The sequence below is a fragment of the Theropithecus gelada genome, chromosome 12 (assembly GCF_003255815.1).
Source record: "Theropithecus gelada isolate Dixy chromosome 12, Tgel_1.0, whole genome shotgun sequence".
Classification (NCBI taxonomy): Eukaryota; Metazoa; Chordata; class Mammalia; order Primates; family Cercopithecidae; genus Theropithecus; species Theropithecus gelada.
This window is the reverse complement of record NC_037680.1, coordinates 13,862,699-13,882,764: the sequence shown is the minus strand read 5'-3', so window position 1 is coordinate 13,882,764 and position 20,066 is coordinate 13,862,699. Positions and strand designations below refer to the sequence as shown.

General features: G+C 40.4%; 1 protein-coding gene across 1 annotated transcript in view; it reads right to left on the bottom strand.

Moving 5' to 3' along the window:
- Nucleotides 1–20,066, bottom strand: part of UBXN4 (UBX domain protein 4) — a 44,516-nt gene that overhangs the window by 6,321 nt on the left and 18,129 nt on the right. The window contains exons 6-11 of the mRNA XM_025403885.1: nucleotides 15,761–15,854; nucleotides 10,256–10,310; nucleotides 9,352–9,516; nucleotides 7,626–7,753; nucleotides 3,847–3,949; nucleotides 1,067–1,198 (exon numbers count right to left, since the gene is read on the bottom strand). Coding sequence (XP_025259670.1) covers nucleotides 1,067–1,198; nucleotides 3,847–3,949; nucleotides 7,626–7,753; nucleotides 9,352–9,516; nucleotides 10,256–10,310; nucleotides 15,761–15,854 — 677 coding nt within the window. The remainder of the gene's footprint in view (nucleotides 1–1,066; nucleotides 1,199–3,846; nucleotides 3,950–7,625; nucleotides 7,754–9,351; nucleotides 9,517–10,255; nucleotides 10,311–15,760; nucleotides 15,855–20,066) is intronic.

The following is a 20,066-nucleotide window of genomic DNA, read 5'->3' as shown; positions in this document are numbered from 1 at the left end:
AATTATTTGGAGCTCTGTTTAAGAGAAATTGTAATATACAAACTAGAAAGTAGTTCTCAGTGAAATGAGCCACCTATTTTTTAAGAATATTAAACTTTTGGCCGGGCGCGGTGGCTCAAGCCTGTAATCCCAGCACTTTGGGAGGCCGAGACGGGCGGATCACGAGGTCAGGAGATCGAGACCATCCTGGCTAACACGGTGAAACCCCCGTCTCTACTAAAAAATACAAAAACTAGCCGGGCGAAGTGGCGGGCGCCTGTGGTCCCAGCTACTCGGGAGGCTGAGGCAGGAGAATGGCGTGAACCCGGGAGGCGGAGCTTGTAGTGAGCTGAGATCCGGCCACCGCACTCCAGCCTGGGCGACAGAGCCAGACTCAGTCTCAAAAAAAAAAAAAAAAAAAAAAAAGAATATTAAACTTTTATAAGAAAAGTCTTTCTTGCTGATTAAAAAAAACGTTTAAACAATGAAATCCTGATTACTGGAGAGCTGTTTTGGGGTGGGGGACATGTCTAGTATAGAGCAAGGAAAATTATGTTAACCAGGACACAGAAGACCCAGGCTCTCATCCCAGTTATGGCACTTAAGGTAGGACCTTGGCAGCAGTCATTTAAGCTGTCTTAACTTCTTTTCTTCACCAGAGATTAAAATATTGTTGTGCAGATAAAATGGGATAATCTGTTTAAATATTCATGTTATTTTTGTTAAAATAATGTTTTTTTAAAAAACTTGGCAAACAGTAGAGCGTATATAAATAAAAGACACTAAGTGTGTGGATTAGGCTGATAATCTGCATTTCTTATTGTCTTCTAGTGGTCATTTTTTCGTACACAAAAATATGTGAAGAAAAAAGTTGAAAATTAAACTATATCATGTCTCACAAGTAATATCAGCAATACAAATAAAGCACAGGATAATGGAATCATAAATTCATCTAATTATTGGATAACTTGAATTTTAATTACCCACAGTATACCTCTGCACTTCCTTTCCCCTAACTGTAAGAAATGAAGAGTATGATAAACAGATAATGATAAGAAGAGAAAAAAATGCATCTGTATATACATACTGGCAACAGTACCACCGAAGCGCTTGGGGCAAGTTCCAAATCCAGTAACTTCTTTTTATAATCTTCTTTGGTAAATTCCCTCCTGGGAAACATGGTTGCTAACGAAAAATTACCGTAAGTGTTGCCAACAGTCTGTAACATAAGTTTTAAAAACTTACAAGGGTGCCTTTAAAAGTAAGATATTACATTACTCAGATGAATCCAAAATGACTGCTTTAATTAAAATTGCCTTAATTTTAAAAGTTCATTACATGTAAACTCAAAAAAAGGTATAAAATTGTGCTTCCAGCCCCTAAGCAGCTCAGAAGCTATCAAATCCAAACAGTTTTTAAAAGCTTCTATAACTCAAAGATGACCACAAAATAGCAAAATGTAGTTCCTAAAAACACAAATAAATTGAGTAAAAATGGACAACTGTGTATCTCCTTTAAGTACTGCTGCAGTTCATCATTAGGTTTTCACTATCCTTTGGCAAACTTACATTAATGTCTCATGAACACACATTTGGATTACAGGTAATCCCTATTAAGAATCTGGACTAGACCAGTATTTCCCTCATATATACCTTCAGGAAATGTAGCCTCCTCCTTGTCTCAAGGCACAAATGGTCCATAATTAACCTACATGATACACACAATCCCAGATCCAGGAACGTACAATGGACAGCACCATAATTACCCTCACAATTTTAAGTCTCCGTATACAAAAATCACTGTAAAATCTTAGACATCTGTGTATCTTTCCCTAGAAGATTCCAAAGGAGGAGATTAACTTTTTTGTAGTTTATTTTTTTTTATTTTTATTTTTTACCGTAGATCACACATACCCCTCACTGTTCTAAAGACATATAAAAATACAAAACTTGGTAAGTCTACTGAGGTGGAGTTTTTTGTTTTTTTTTTTTTGAGACGGACTCTCGCTCTGTCACCCTGGCTGGAGTGCAGTGGCACGATCTAGGCTCACTGCAAGCTGCACCTCCCGGGTTCACGCCATTCTCCTGCCTCAGCCTCCCGAGTCCGCTGGGACTACAGGTGCCCACCACCACGCCCGGCTAATTTTTTGTATTTTTAGTAGAGACGGGGTTTCAGCATGTTAGCCAGGATGGTCTCGATCTCCTGACCTCGTGAGCCGCCTGCCTCAGCCTCCCAAAGTGCTGGGATTACAGGTGTCAGCCACCGCGCCCAGGCTGCTTTTTGTTTTTTTTTGAGATGGAATCTTGCTCTGTCCCACAGACTTCAGTGCAGTGGTGCAATCTCAGCTCACTGCAACCTCCGCCTCCTGGGTTCAAGCGATTCTCCGCCTTAGCCTCCCGAGTAGCTGGGATTACAGGCGCACGCTACCACATCCGGCTAATTTTTGTATTTTTAGAATAGACAGGGTTTCACCATGTTGGTCAGGCTAGTCTTGAACTCCTGACCTCGTGATCCACCCACCTCGGTCTCCCAAAGCGCAGGGATTACAGGCATGAGCTACCATGCCTGGCCTGAGGTGGAGTTTTAATAGGACAAATGTGATCAAAGATCTCTTTTCCCCATGTAGTCTCTTCTTCATTTACCTGTGGCAAAAGCAGTGAAACTCAGGATAGGGGACACATTGTGGGAGGCTCCAAGACAAAAGAAGAATGAAAGCGTCTATTTGGGACTGTTTCTACTATAAAGCTTAGGGGGAAACAGTTTTTAAAATCAATGTTTACATTGTCTAGCCTAATTCACCAGTGCAAGAAGGTGAACAGCTTTTGAGGTGTCCTTCTCTTGAAACCTGTAAGTATGAAGCCCAAAATGGGGAGAAAAGGTCTGGTGGAAAGATCTGAATCCAACTCCCTAATTTTAACCTTGAAGTTATATATATGAAAAAAATACTGATACATATAATGAGCCTGGAACTCAAAGGACATCTGATACTCAGAATCCATTTTGAATAAGGAATCAATCAGGAAATAAAAACAAATTGAAAACTACTTATATCTTAAGATATTCCATTCAGATTTTGAGTAAAGCCACCTTTTGAAAGTAAATTCCTGAAGAAGATACTATTGTCAATAAAGTTTACTGCCTCTTTTTGCTTAGCCAACAGGTAGATCGTAGGAAAATGACCAGCCCCTAAGCAATCTGTAGGAAATGGAGAGAGGACTGAGAAAAATTGCTTACCTTTCAGGGTAGTGGGACAACTCCCTCACATTAGACCTTCGGGAAATCTACTTGCTTGTCACTCCTCCAATAAGTCTACTAATCAGTGAAAAAAGTTCCCAGTGGCTGGGCTAGGTGGCTCACACCTGTAATCTCAACACATTGCAAGGCTGAGGTGGGAGGAATGCTTGAGCCCAGGAGTTCAAGACCAGCCTGGCTACATGGTGAAACCCTGTCTCTACAAAAAGTACAAAAGGCATGGAAGTATCTGTAAGTTCCAGCTACTTGGGAGGCTGAGGTGGGAGGGTCGCTTGAGCCCAGGAAGTCGAGGCTGCAGGGAGCTGTGATCGCACCACTGCACTCTGGCCTAGGCAACACAGTGAGATCCTGTCTCAAAAAATTTTAAAAAAGAAAAGTTCCCAGGACCTATTGTACAGTATCAGCAAATTCCTACTTCTGCACACAAAGCAGATATGTTACTCCCATATGCACTAACACACAACAGAATTTCCACAATATCTCAGAGGTGTCTTGTGCCTCCCTCCTGGAGAGGTCACAATTTATTCACATTCAACTTCTGCTTTGAAATTTTCCCTTCCTATAATTTAGTAACCTATACATCTATTTTTACTACAACTCAAGACATAAATTTACCTGTGCAGCAAACTGCCTTGCCTCTTCTAGAGGAGCATCAGAAGGGAACTGATTTGTAAAGGAAGAACCATCAGGAAGACGGAATTGAATTCTTGCAACAGTGCTATCAAAAAAGAAAACTAAAGTCACAATCTTCACCTCTGTATATTAACAATATCACTAAGTTACAGAAAATGGAAGTGGAAATGTGCAATGACAATAGTTTTTTCCACCATATCAGATCTTTTTATTTGTTAATAACTGCTTTACTGAGATTCACCTTAAAAAATTAACCCTTTTAGGCTGGGTGCTGTAGCTCACACCTATAATCCCAGCACTTTGGGAGTCCAAGGTGGGCAGATCACCTGAGGTCAGGAGTTCAAGACCAGCTGGGCGAACATGGCAAAACCCTCTCTCTACTAAAAAATACAAAAATTAGCTGGGCATGGTGGTGTATGCCTGTAATCCCAGCTACTCAGGAAGCTGAGGCAGGGAGAATTGCTTGTACCCGGGAGACATGGGTTGCAGTAAGCCGAGATCGCGCCGCTGCACTCCAGCCTGGGCAGCAGAGCGAGACTCTGTCTCAAATAAACAAAAATTAAGCCTCTTAAAGTGTACAATTCAGTGGTTTTTAAATATATTCAGAATTGTGCAACTATCATCATTATCTAATTCCAGAACATTTGCATCATGCCAAAAAGGAACTCCAACCCCATTAGCAGTCACTCCCCATATCTCCCTCCTCCAGACCCTGGCAACCACTAATCTACTATGAATTTGTCTATTTTGGGCATGTCATATAATAGAATCATACAGTATGTGACCTTTGTAACTTGTTTTTTTCATGGAAATTGTATTTTCAAGGTTCACCCATGTTGTTGCATGTATCAGTTCTTATTCTTATTGCTGAAAAACTTTGTTGTATGAGATACAGTTTACACATTCTTCAGTTGCTGGACATTTGGGTTATTAACACATTTTAGCTATTTTGACTAATGCTGCTAGGAATACTCATGTACAGGTTTTTGTGTGGACGTTTTCAATTCTCTTGGATATAAACTGCTGTATAAACTGCTGCTGTAGAACTGCTGGGTCCTATGATAACACTATGCTTAACATTTTGCGTTACTAGCAAACTGTTTTCCAAGGTGGCTATATCATTTTACAATCCCACCAGTAACACAGAAAGGTTCCCAATTATCCACATCCTCACAAACACTTATTACTTTCTCTTTACATGTAGGCATACTTAGTGGGTGTGAAATAGTATCTCATTGTGGGTTTGACTTGATTTCCCTAATGACTAATGATGTTGAACATCTTTTCATGTGCTTACTGGCCATTTGTATATCTTCCTTGGAGAAATGTCTATTCAAATCCTTTCCACATATTTGAACTGGGTGTCTTTATAATTGAGTCATAGGTTCTTTTTATAATCTAAACACAAGTCTCTTATCAAATATATGATTTGCAAATATTTTCTCCAATTCTATGGGTTGTTCTTTGCACTCTTTTTTTTTTGAGACAGAGTCCCACTCTGTCACCCAGGCTGGAGTGCAGTGGCATGATCTCGGTTCACTACAACCTCTGCCTCCCTGGTTCAAGCGATTCTCATGCTTCAGCCTCTTGAGTAGCTGGGATTACAGGTGTGCACCACTATGCCTAGTTAATTTTTGTATTTTCAGTAGGGATGGGGTTTTGCCATGTTGGCGAGGCTGGTTTTGAACTCCTGGCCTTAAGTGATCCGCCTGCCTCAGTCTTCCAAAGTGCTGGGATTACAGGCGTGAGCCACCACGCCCAGCTTCTTTGCAGTTTTTTATTTTTTTTTGTTTTTTTGAGACGGAGTCTCATTCTGTTGCCAAGCTAGAGTGTAGTGGCAATCCTGGCTCACTGCAACCTCCAACTCCCGGGTTCAAGTGCTTCTCCTGCCTCAGCCTCCCAAGTAGCTGGGATTACAGGTATGTGCCACCACGCCTGGCTAATTTTTGTATTTTTAGTAGAGACAGGGTTTCACTGTGTAGGCCAGGATGGTCTTGATCTCCTGACCTCGTGATCCGCCCGCCTTGGCCTCCCAAAGTGCTGGGATTACAGGCGTGAGCCACCGCGCCCAGTCAGTTGTTTCTTGATGATATCCTTCAAAGCACAAAAGTTTTCAATTTTGATGAAGTCTGATTTATCTATTTTTAAATTTTGTTCCTGTGCTTTTAGTGCCATGTCTAACAATCTATTGGCTACTCCTAGATCACAAAAATATACTCCTCTTTTTTCCTCTAAGAATATATATTTTATACAGTTTTACTTTTTAGTAGATGATCCATTGAGTTAATTTTGTACGTGGTGTGAGGTAAAGGTCCAAATTCATTATTTTGCATGTAGCTATTCAGTTGTCCAAGCACCTTTTGTTGAAAAGATTCTTCTTTCCCACTCAATAGTCTTGGTACCCTTTTCAAAAATAAACAGTTCATAAATGCAAGGGTTTATTTCTAGAGACTCCATTCTATTACACTGGTCCATACGTTCATCTTATATCATTACATCACTGTATAGCTTTGTAGTAAGTTTGAAAATCGGGAAGTATGAGTCATCCATCTTCATTTTCCAGATTAACTATTGTGTTTTTTGCATTTCCATATGAATTTTAGGTTTATAATTTATGGAAAAAAGCCAGCTGGAATTTTGGTAGGAATGTTGACTCTATAGATCAGTTTGGGGAGGATTATCATCTTAACAATACTAAGTATTCTTATCTATGAAGATAGGATACTTTCCATGTATTTAGGTCTTAAATCTTTCAACAATGTTTTGTCATTTTTAGCACACAAATCTTACACTTTTGTTAAATTTATTACTTCATTATTTTTGGAAAATTATTTTTAAAAAGTAGTTTTTCTGATTACAAAATACTACTTGTTAACTGTCCAATATGGAAATATGAAAAGGCAGAGAAGACAATAAGTATTAACCATAATCCAACTAGCAAGGTGTACTGGAAATCTAAACTTTTTTTGTCTTTTCAACATATTTTTTTTTGGCAACTGCCTTCTTACCCTGCTATGTCTCATTCATTCTGGCATAATTATCAGTAACATTTCCCCCACCTCCTTCGCCACAGGGTTGGACATGTCACCTCCTCCAACCAGAGGGCCCACACATGTGGACACTGACTAGTCTGAAGGTGGCCACATGATCCAAACAGGGGCAATCAGAATTCTCATTCTCAATACAAGCATGAGAGAGAAAAGGTTAATCTCTTCTGTCTGGGATCGTGAATTCAAGGTCCTGAAAGTGCCAGGAGGTGCTGGGCTCTCCTGACACCATGGAGAGTTGCTCTGAGAATGAAGCTAAAACAGAAGAAACCAAGAATTAAAAAGAGAGAGAGAAATTTTAATGATATCCTTTAGATCACTGGAAACAGCCATGCCTAACCAAATTCACCCTTGGATTTCTGAACTGCAGAGCCAACGTGTTTCCTCTTTTGCTTAAAACTATCTGATGGGGGATTCTGACAACTGAAGAATCCTAATACGTATGAGATAAACATTATATTCATTTGGTTACAAATCATTTCTGTCTTTGGAAAACAGACATTTATTGGGCCCTCTTTTAAAGTTATTTATGTAGTACATTTTTAGTGTACACTAACACGAAATGATAGATATCATTGGGAGCTGTCAAATTAATCAATATGTCCCTCTGGAATTGACTGCTTATAACCACAGTACACATCAGTGTTAAAAACCGCCTGTAATCATTCTCCTCAGCCCCTATGTGGAGAGATATTTCAGCATGAAATAAAGTACCTTCTTTCTCTTGCGTAAGATTCCCTCTTGACTTCCATTTCTGCCTGTTTGGCTAGCAAGGCAGCAGCTTTGGCAGCCTCTACTTCTTCCTTTGTCTTTGCAAAACGAGCAGCTCTCTCTGCACGGTCCTTTAAAACATCATTAAAAACCAATTAGCTTTACTGCCAGAATGGTCAATTCACACAATTCCAAACACAAACATGCATGGAATTCTTTTTTTTTATTAAGAGACAGGGTCTTGCTCTGTCATCAAGCCTGGAGTGCAGTGGCACAATCATAGCTCACTGCAGCCTCTGAACACCTGGGCTCAAGCAATCCTCCCACCTCAGCTTCCAGAGTAGCTGGGACTACAGGTGCATGCCACCATGCCCAGCTAATTTTTTTCTTTTCTTGTAGAGGTGGGGTCTCGCTTTGTTGCCCAGGCTGGTCTCGTACTCCTGGTTTCAAGCAATCCTTCCACCTTGGTCTCCCAAAATTCTGGGATGACAGTTGTGAGCCACTGTGCCTTGCTGCCTGAAATCTCTAACACCATATGCAAACTTTAACATTCTGGAACTGTTATTTTTTAGTTTTATCAACTGTCGGAGACCAGAATTATTATTAAGGAAACAAGGACAGGAATTTGCTCACTATTGTATCTCCAAGACTGGAACGACGTCTGGCACATAATAAATGCTGGGCCTGTAATTCTAGCACTTTGGGAGGCCAAGGTGGGTGGATCGCCTTAAGTCAGGAGTTCGAGACCAGCCTGACCAATGTGATGAAACCCCGTCTCTACTAAAAATACAAAAATTAGCCAGGCACGTTGGCATGCGCCTGTAATTCCAGCTACTTGGGAGGCTAAGACAGGAGAATTGCTTGAACTCGGGAGGCGGAGGTTGCAGTGAGCCGACATTGCGCCGTTGCACTCTAGCCTGGGCAACAAGACTAAAACTCCATCTCAAAAATAAATAAATAATGAATGCTCAACAAAAACTTGTTGACTGACCAAATGAACAAAAAATATTAAGGTACGGATGGTTTTCTTTCTTTTTTTTGAGATGGAGTTTCGCTTTTTGTTGCCCAGGCTGGAGTACAATAGCACGATGTCAGCCTACTGCAATTTCCACCTCCCGGGTTCAAGTGATTCTCCTGCCTCAGCCTCCCAAGTAGCTGGGATTACAGGCACCCGCCACCACACCCGACTAATTTTTGTATTTTTAGTAGAGACGGGTTTCATCATATGGGCCAGGCAAGTCTTGAACTCCTGACCTCAGGTGATCAGCCTGCCTCGGCCTCCCAAAGTGCTGGGATTACAGGCATGAGCCACATCTGGTGGGATGGTTTTAATATGTATTGCAGCTGATGAATTCTAAAAGCAATTGTTGCAAAGTAAGCTTTATGATGTGCCTAAATCCTTTGAATGTTGCAAAAAAGTGTGCCTGTGATTAGAGAAGACTACTAGGTACTTAGCTTATTTTCCAGGGAATTTTTAAAAGCTGCTTTCTGAATACTGGTAAAAGTCATAAATTTAAAAAATATGAATAAAAATCACTTTGAAAAAAATCAACTCAATTTTAATCTTAACTATTTTAATTCATTTACAATTTCTAATAAAAGGAAGCTCATCATTGATAGTCTATGAGTCACTAAAAACTACTATTTTTGTGTGCACAGTCTAGTAGTAATCTAAAGCTACAGTGCACAGAAAAACAATTTCATGAATGTCTGGAAACTTAAGACTTACCAATGCAATCTGCTGTTTTATACGTTCTCGAGCTGCCCTATCTTCTGCCTTTTCTCTGTTTCTTTCCTCCAACATTCTTTTTGTTAATTCTTCTTCTTGTTTTCTTTTATAATCCAACATTTCTTTTCCAGTTTTTCTCCTCTCAATTTCCTTCTTAATCTCTCTCTGAATTAAAGAAAAAGTTTTATGATCCAAAAACAACTTGAAAATCTGCCCCAGATATTTTGAATGTAAGGAAAACTGCAGTTAAAAAAATAAAACTTCATAAAATGTAAGTCTAGACGAGTTTATTAATGGCATGGTTAATGCTCAAATGTCTATTCACTGCCAGTGGTCTGTTAAGATAATAATGTAGTCAGCATAAGTTGAAGGTAAGCATAATTACAGGCCTTTAGTCATGAGGTTAAATACATTACCCTTCAGGGACAAGATGGCGGTCATGTATTTGGCTTGAATGAAATGGTAACCTTCCTATATTAGAACTCCAAAGAAATGCTACACAGTTAGGTACATGTGGTGAGAAAAATGAACCATGTACTAGAATGCTTAACAGGAGAGGAAAAATTCAGCAAAATGTCTACACATTTTTTCACAAAAATGAACTAAAACTTTGTTCTGCCTCAAGCCAAACAATTTTTGCTCCAATCCCTTTATTCTTAGTATAAAAAAATCATTTCAGACAGAAAAAGCATGGTCTAATTTATTCGTAGCAATTTACGAAAAGAACACAAAAAATGTATATCCTATGACTCTACTAGAGAAAACAGATAGGAATTATCTTCATAGTGCTGCAACACTGAACTAAAACTAGGAAGTCACCCTAGGCCTGCCACACTGAATAGAATAATCAATCATAACCTCAGTTAATGACAGGATAAAACAATGCTAACTGCATGAACTTTACCTGTTCTTCCTCTTTTCTTTTCTCTTCTCTCCTTTCTTCAAGTTTTTTTGTTAGTCTGTATTTAAAAAAAAAACAAAACAAAAAAACACCACATTAATTGAGACACATCGTATTAATATAAAACATATTTAGGAGATGGATTTAGCTAAAACAATTGGAGAAATAAACAAACAAAAAGCAAGCAACAATTTATCTGCCTGGCTTCAGGCTCCTACAGAAATCCTGGAGTCAACGAGAGCCCATCAGAGGCCTAGCTTCAGTCTAAATGCCTCACTTCCCACTTACGATTAGTTTCCCTTTTTCCTTCTGATTTACCTGATACTGACTTTAAAATCTACAAATACATTTTCAAGCAAATATATAAATCAGTGACTGATAAATGCTCTACTCCTTATATAAAAGTAAATAGCACTATAGTAAAAACAAAACAAAAAAACTGTAAAAATAAAAACAAAAACTTAAGGCCAGCAAATTATTAATACTAAATTACTAACACCAACTTGATTCTCAACTGTAAGAAGTTCATCAATTAAAAATGAATGGAGGCCGGGCACAGTGGCTCACGCCTGTAATCCCAACACTTTGGGAGGCCGAGGTGGTTGGATCTCTTGAGCTAAAGACCAGCCTGAGCAACATGGCAAAACCCTGTCTATCAGGGCTGAGGTGAGAGAATTGCTTGAACTGGGAGGTCAAGGCTGCAGTGAGCCACTTTCTCGCTACCGCATTCCAGTCTGGGTGACAAAGGGAGATCCCTGTCTGAAATAGACAAACAAACAAATGGAGGCTGGGTGTGGTGGCTCACATCTGTAATCACAGCACTGCAGGAGGCTGAGGCAGGAGGACGGCCTAAGCCCTGGAGTTTGAAACCAGTCTGGGCAACAACTTGAGACCCCATCTTTACAAAAAAATAAAAAATTAGGCCGGGCGCGGTGGCTCAAACCTGGCTCAAACCGCCAGGAGGCGGAGGTTGCAGTGAGCCGAGATGATGCCACTGTACTCCAGCCTGGGCGAGAGAGTGAGACTCCGCCTCAGGAAAAAAAAAATAAAAATAAATAACACAAGATTACCTGAGTATGGTAGCATGCAACGTAATGAAATCCCATCTCAAAAACTAATAAAATAGGCCACGCACGGTGGCTCATGCCTGTAATCCCAGCACTTTGGGAGGCTGAGTTGGGCAGATCACGAGGTCAGGAGTTTGAGACTAGCCTGATCAACATGGTGAAACCCTGTCTCCACTAAAAATACAAAAAATAGTCGGGCGTGGTGGTGTGCGCCTGTAATCCCAGCTTCTCAGGAGGCTGAGCCAGGAGAATCACTTGAACCCAGCAGGCGGAGGTTGCAGTGAGCTGAGATGGCGCCACTGCACTCCAGCCTGGGCAACAGAGCGAGACTCTATCTCAAAAAAATAAAAAAATTAAAAAATAAAATAATGATTCTGAAATTAGACAGTGGTAATGGATGCACAACCTTGTGAATATACTAAAACTCACTGAATTGTACACTTTCAATTTCATGGTAGTGAATTATATTTCATTTTTTTAAATGAAAAATGGTATTTTCTCTAAAAGTGTTTGGTATATACATTTATTAGAACTCAGCTGAACAACATGTGCCAGCAATCAAAGGAGTGAGTACTCAAGGAATGTTGGAGACATGTCAAAAAGCCAGAAGACCCAATATGAAGGGGATTCCAACAAGTCAAATTTGGGGCAATTTGTGCACCAAAAAGAAGAGAGAAATGGATAGTAACACATGAGAGAAAAAAAAAAGCATCTGTGACATGTCTTAACTGCTAAGGGAAACTGTAAATTGGCTTAACCACTTTGGAAAGCTGTTTGATCAGTATCTGTAACCCCGAAATTCCTGCTTTTCATATATATATATATGCCCCGAAGAAATGTGTACACATGTTCACCAAGACATATACAAGAATGTTCCTCATAGCAGTTCCATTCAAATAGCCCCAAACAGAAAACAATCCTAATACCCACCAACAGTAGAATGGATTAATAAATCATAGTAGAGTCAAATAGAATATTATAAAGTAGTGAGAGTGCACCAATTACTGCAACATGCAACATGGATAAGCCTCAAAATACAAAGCTAAACAAAGGAGATCAAACACAAAAATACACGTTGGATGATTCCATCACAAAGTTCACAAACAGACTAACCTATAGTGTTAGATTCAGGATAGTGATCATCTTACAGAGGGAATCCATAATTGGAAAGGGGCATAAGGAAAGCTGGTTAGGTACTGTTAATTTTCTTTCTTTTTTTTTTTTTTGAGACAAGGTCTCACTTTGTTGCCCAGAAGTGAAGTGGCATGATCTCGGCTCACTGCAACTTCTGCCTCCCGGGTTCAAGTGATTCTCCTACCTCAGACTTCTCAGTAGCTTGGGACTACAGATGCACACCACCACGCCTGGCTAATTTTTGTATTTTTAGTGGAGACAAGGTTGTACCATGTTGGCAAGGCTGGTCTCGAACTCCTGATCTCAAGTGACCTGCCCACCTCAGCCTCCCAAAGTGCTGGGATTACAGGTGTGAGCCACTGAGCCAGACGAGCACTGGTAATTTTCTATTCCTTCATCTGGGTGCTGGTGTCCAATAAGTTTACTGGAAAAAGGCAGCGGGGGTGAGCAGATGGAAAGTAGAGGGGATAGATGAAAGCATTTCTCTACAGAAGAATGCTAGCTGATAATGTAGAAAAAATAGAATGAGAAAAATACCACAATTTTTAAACATCAATGAAATAGGTGATTACAGCAAAAATCAATGAATGCCGAAACTAGTGGGTGAAAGTTTTTAAGCAGTAGGATATTTACCATTTCAAAGAATCCCCCCATAGACAACTTATATATTAGAAAATGAAAAGGGTACCCAACAGATACTATCCTAACCAAATAAACTTTACATTTCCAATAACGCATACATCTGGTATTACTTGTCTCCTGATATGAGTAATGGAAAGGACAAAACATTATCTTGGTAATGTTCTTATCAGAGTTTAATCTGAATCTAATGATAGAACAGGGACCAGATCAAAGGACATTGTAGAAACAACTAACCTAGACTCTTCAAAATGTCTAAATCATCAAAAATGCAAACAAGAACAGAAATGCCTTGGATTTAGAGCCTAAACTAAATGCAATGAACAATCCTTGACTGGATCTTGAATCAAGGAAAAAAAAGTTAAAAAGGCCATTATTGGAGCAACTGGGAAATCTGAATTTGAATAACAAATTAGATAATCTTACTGTATCAATTTAGAATTTCTCAAGTATGATAATGGTATTGTGTTTATATCTGAAAATATACACCATCTGAAAATGGTGTATAAATGTATTTACAGACCATTTGTAGAATTTTCTTCTCTGAGAAGAATTTTTTAGCTCTGAGAAATACAAATGCAAGTTTGTTTTAATCTGGGTGAAAAGCTACACTGCATCTAATTTAGTAACAAACTGACTGTTTCATAACTTCTACATTTGGGCATTGACTTTTTTTTTTTTTGGAGATGGATTTTCTCTCTTGTTGCCCAGGCTGGAGTGCAATGGCATAATCTTAGCTCACTGCAATCTCTACCTCCTGGATTCAAGCAATTTTCCTGCCTCAGCCTCCTGAGTAGCTGAGATTACAGGCACCCACCACTATGTCAGGTAATTTTTGTATTTTTAGTAGAGACAGGGTTTCACTATGTTGCTCGGGCTGGTCTCAAACTCCTGACCTCAGTTGATCCACCCACCTCGGCCTCCCAAAGTGCTGGGATTACAGGCGTGAGCCACTGTGCCTGGCTGGCATCTACTTATTAATGGTCACTATGCCTGCCTGGGTGCCAGAAGGGGGCAGGACATGGGTCTGTGAGCACAGATTCCCAGATCCTGGCCTAGGCTGGAGTCCTTGCTCAAAGCCCACAGACCCTCAGCCAATGTCTTCCTAGGAGATGCATGCTGAGGTATCTAGGCATGAAGTGAAATTATGTCTGCAACTTTCAAATGAATCAGAAGAAAAAAATTGAAAGGTGGTCATTACACTATTTCTTCAACATTGAGGTTTGAAACTTATCCAAATAAAAAGACTGGAATTCATGGTACTATGTATTATCTTTGCCAGATAATTCTGCCCATTTTAAACATAATGACATGGCTGGGCATGGTGGCTCATGCCCGTAATTCCAGCACTTTGGGAGGCCGAGGCGGGAGGATCACCTGAGGTCAGGAGTTCGAGACCAGCTCGGTCAACATGGTGAAACCCCGTCTCTACTAAAAATACAAAAATTAGCCAGGCGTGGTGGTGGGCAACTGTAATCTCAGCTACTTGGGAGGCTGAGGCAGGTGAATCGCTTGAATCCAGGAGGTGGAGGTTGTAGTGAGCCGAGATTGTGCCACTGCACTCCAGCTTGGGGGAAAGAGCAAAACTCCGTCTCGGGCGGGGGGAGGAAACTATAATGAAATAAACAAAATAATGCATTTTAACTAAAGACTCGTTAAAAGATTCCTATTTCACATCTGTTAGCTTTAATAAAACATTGCATATCCTGGCCGGACATGGTGGCTCAAGCCTGTAATTTCAGCACTTTGAGAGGCCAAGGCCAGAGGATCACCCGAGGCCAGGAGTTTGAGACCAGCCTGGCCAACATGGCAAAACCATCTCTACTAAAAATACAAAAATTAGCCAGTCACGGTGGCGCACACCTGTAATCCCAGATACTCAGGAAGCTGAGGTATGAGGATTACTTGAACTGGGAGGAGGAGGTTGCAGTGAGCCGAGATCACACCACTGCACTCCAGCCTGGAAACAGAGCCAGACTTCATCTCAAAAACAAACAAACAAAAAACCATAGCAGGCCAGGTGCGGTGGCTCACGCCTGTAATCCCAGCACTTTGGGAGGCCAAGGCAAGCAGATCATCTGAAGTCAGGAGTTCAAGATCAGCCTGGCCAACATGGTGAAACCCTGTCACTACTAAATATACAAAAAAAATTAGCCGGGTATGGTGGTGCACGTCTGTAATAAAAGACTATGATTTGACAATTATTGTATCATTAAAAATACTAGAAACTACAAAGAGCCAGAAATTTGTATCTGATTACTAGACCAACTAATGAAAAATGCCATTTAGTAGACACCCACTTATGCAGAACTCAAGCTCAGTACATAGTCATAAAATGAGCTGAAGTTCTTGCCCATCGGGAGCTTTTTATCCTTATAGCATAAAGAGATAAAAGCAGAAGTGACAGATGGAAACAACCATGTACCAAAATACCATTAAAAAGGGGATTCTTAGAATGATCAGACCAAAAGCTGACTGGTGACTTCAGACATATAGAAAAGTTTTAGAGTGTAATGTTTAAAGATACAAATTAGTTAGGTGATCAAAAATTTCAGCTCAGAATTCTAAAACTTCATTTGTATAACTTTAGTTTTAATTCAAATTAATGAAATAACTGAAAACCACTGTCTTCTTAAACAAAATGCTATTTGCAAAAAGAAGAGCAAACCTTTCCACTCTGATGTTGAGGTCCTCTGCAGGTCTCTGATCTGAGCATCCACTAGGCTCCTGAGAGGAAGTGGCATGGCCTGCACTTTCTCCTCCTTCATTATTAAATAAAAAGAAATAAGAATACTGCATTTAATGCAACTTTTTAAAGGAATAAATCTAGGTTATAGCATCTGTTAATAATTTTGTATCTTAAACATTATATATTTTCCCTAAAAATGGAGGAGTTAAATATGCTATTACTAATTCTAAAGTTTAAACGTGGATAAAATTGTTCACAAATAGAAATAAGGCAGTTACCGAGTTAAGATCACCAAGGTAAAGGTCAGATGTAAAACATGAAGAAATACCAATCCGGCAGGAGGCATGCCTGGCTATGGGTAGGCTTCACTCTAGAGCAGTGCTGTCCAGTATCTATACTGTCTAATACAGCAGCCACTAGACACGCGGCTGTTGAACATCTAAAATGAGGTTACTGAAAGTGAGGGACAAATTTTAATTGTAACTAATTTTAATTAAAATGTGGCTGTGGCTATTGAGCAGTGAGCAATAGAGGCCAGGTTTGATCCTGGGTATGGCTCTGGACTTACACTGGTCCAAGGAATCTGCTTCTGCTGACCAGAGTGGTTCCTTAGACAGCCTCTTTATGCTAGTTTTCTTTGAAGGATTTCCTGAAAGATAGACTTTTGTCCTGGCCTGCTCTAGAAGACCTCTATCATTCCCTTCCTTACAACTTGCCACCAACCTGATTCCTCTTTACAGTCTTTGGCAAACAAGGACTCTGGAGCCACAAAGTCATTTCGGTAAGTTTCTTAATCCCTCTGTACCTCATCAGTAAAATGGGGATAGTAATCTCACATGGTTGCTATAAGAAATATGTGTTAATACAAGTAAAATGCTTAGAACTTAACTGAGACTGGCACATGGTAAGCATTTTCGTTACTACAGTAGTAGTAAAAATAATTAGTAGGACTAAGTAGAGACGAGGGTGCATATCTCTTCCCCCTCCCCATTCAGGGGCATAACCTAGGTAGCTTGAAATCAACAAAGTGAGAGTATTTACACCTTGGAAATTAGCAAATACTACAAATATGGACCTTTGCTTCCACAGAGACTTCTGACAAACGTTTACCAGTGTATCACTGAATGCAACTCTTGTATAAGAAGTGGTAACCACTAGCAGCCAGTAGAGGCTCAACAGGAAATTAACCACCTTTCTTTAGCAAATAAAATGAATGCTGAGGACATGTCTTATTATCAGCAAAAATTTAACATCTTATGAAGATAACCTGTGGACAAGATGGGGGAAAAGTGTTGAACAAGAGTACAGTTAGGTGAATCTACGACTCATACTCAATGAGAAATGGATAGATGTCATATAGAGGAAGATTTCCAATTGTATGTCACAGAGTTCCCTGCCTTTGGTATTTTTATAAGTGACTTGAAGATGTAAAATATAAATTTGTAACTTTTTTTTTTCTGTGACAGGGTCTAGCTCTGCTGCCTAGGCTGGGGAGCAGTGGCATGATCTTGGCTCACTGCAACCTCCGCCTCCTGGGATCAAGTCATCCTCCTACTTCAGCCTCCCTAGTAGCTGGGGCTACAAGTGCATGCTAACATGCCTGGCTAATTTTTGTATTTTGTGCAGAGACTGGGTTTTGTCACCCTGCCCAGGCTGGTCTTGAACTCCTGAGGTCAAGTAATCTTGGCCTCCCAAAGTACTGGGATCACAGGCATGAGTCACTGCACCTGGCCCATGTGTAACTTCATGGGTGACCCAAAATTGTGTGAAATAGCTTATTAACACTCATATTTAACTGCTAATTCCTAAATGAAAAATTCTAGGTTGGGTATGGTGGTTCATGCCTGTAGTCTCAGCACTTTGGGAGGCCAAGGTGGGTGGATCATTTGAGGTCAGGAGTTTGAGACCAGCCTGGCCCAACATGATGAAACCTCGTCACCACTAAAAATACAAAAATTAGCTGGGCATGGTTGTGGGTGCTTGTAATCCTAGCTACTTAGGGGGCTGAGACAGAAGAATCACTCGAATTTGGGAGGCAGAGGCTGCAGTGAGCCAAGATCGCACCACTGCACTCTAGCCTGGGTGACAGAGCGAGACTCTGTCTCAAAAGAAAAAAAAAAAAAATTCTGGATTGAAAAAAACCCTCAATAAGCTAAAACAACTGATAAAAATAAAAATGTATTACGAGAAGTTCTGCCTTTAGGCTTAAAAAGCCAACTGGAATAACAGGCATAATGTATCTCCTGAGAGAAATATACATCATCATCTATAAGGTGGTCTTGTCAAACAGAATAATGAAGCTGACCCGATCAAATCTGTAGCTTTACAAATTTAGAGGAATAAAGGGGACAGAGGAACATCTTACACAATTCCATGGGGATACAGTAAAATCCAGAATGTGGAAAACTATAGGAAAAACTACCAGGGAGAGCAGAAATCTACATATTAAATTTAAAAACACAATCGAACTGAAAAAAAAGTGTAATATAAATATTGCCTAGATAATTGATGACAAAAAGGATTACTATTAAACTTTCTGGCTTTGATAATAGTATTGTGGTTATTTTTTAAAATTTCTTATCTTTTAGATACTGATATTTTAAAAGATGAAAGCATATAAATGCCTGAGATTTGCTTCAAAATAACCTGGGAGAGATGGTCATACGGGGAGACAGATAACAAAAACCGACCAAGTAACAGGAATCACTCATGCAGGATGAGTACCTCGAGTTTGTTATTCTGTTCTCTCTCTAGAAATGCTTGCAAATTTACATAATTAAAATTTATTTTGGCCAGGCGCGGTGGCTCATGCCTGCAACCCCAGCACTTTGGGAGCTGAGGCGAGCGAGCGTATCACCTGAGGTCAGGAGTTCGAGACCAGCCTGGCCAACACGGTGAAACCCCGTGTCTATTAAAAATACAAAAATTAGCCGGGCATGGTGGTGCATGCCTGTAATCCCAGCTACTCAGGAGGCTGAGACAGGAGAATCACTTGAACCTGGGAGGTGGAGGTTGCAGAGAGCTGAGATCACACCACTGCACTGCAGCCTGGGCAACACAGTGAGACTCTGTCTCAAAAAAAAAAAAAAAAAAAAGTTATTTTAAAAGGCAACTATATATAATCTTAAAAGATTTATATTCCTTCCTTATATTTTAGAGATACATACTGAAATATTTTACTTGAGATTTGTTCTAAATAAGTGGAAAAAGAAGAGGAATGGAGGGCACAGATGAGAATACTGGCCATGAAGCTAGGCAATGGATTAATGAGGTTTTCTTATACTATTTTTTTTTCTATTTCTGTATATGTTTGAAATTTTCCATAATAAAAAGTTGTTTTGTTTGTTTGTTTGTTTTGAGACGGAGTCTCGCTCTGTCGCCCGGGCTGGAGTGCAGTGGCCGGATCTCAGCTCACTGCAAGCTCCGCCTCCGGGGTTTACGCCATTCTCCTGCCTCAGCCTCCCGAGTAACTGGGATTACAGGCGCCCGCCATCTCGCCCGGCTAGTTTTTTGTATTTTTTAGTAGAGACGGGGTTTCACCGTGTTCGCCAGGATGGTCTCGATCTCCTGACCTCGTGATCCACCTGTCTCGGCCTCCCAAAGTGCTGGGATTACAGGCTTGAGCCACCGCGCCTGGCCGTTTTTTTTTTTTTTTAAAGTTACAGGCCTGGATGCAATGGCTCATGCCTATAATCCCAGCACTTTCAGAGGGCAAGGCAGGAGGATTACTGGAGGACAGGAGTTTGAGACAGCCTGAGTAACACAGTGAGACCCCATCTCTGCAAAGAATATAATTTAAAAATTAGGCTGGGCATGGTGGCTCATACCTATAATCCCAGCACTTTGGGAAGCCAAGGCAAGCAGATGACCTGAGGTCGGGAGTTTGAGACTAGCCTGATCAACACGGAGAAACCCGTCCCTACTAAAAATACAAAATTAGCCAGGTGTGGTGGCGCATGCCTGTAATCCCAGCTACTCAGTAGGCTGAGGCAGGAGAATCGCTTGAACCCGGGAAGTGGAGGTTGTGGTGAGCCAAGATCACGCCATTGCACTCCAGCCTGTGCAACAAGAGCAAAATTCCGTCTCAAAAAAAAAAAAAAAAAATTTAGCCAGGTGTGGTGGTGCACACCTGGAGTCCTAGCTACTCAGGCAGCTGAAGCAGGAGGATCACGTGAGCCCAGGAATTGGAGATTATAGTGAGCTGTGTTTGTGCCACCACACTCCAGCCTGGGGGACAGAGCCAGACACCGTCTCAAAAAAAAAAAAAAAATTTTTTTTTTTAGAC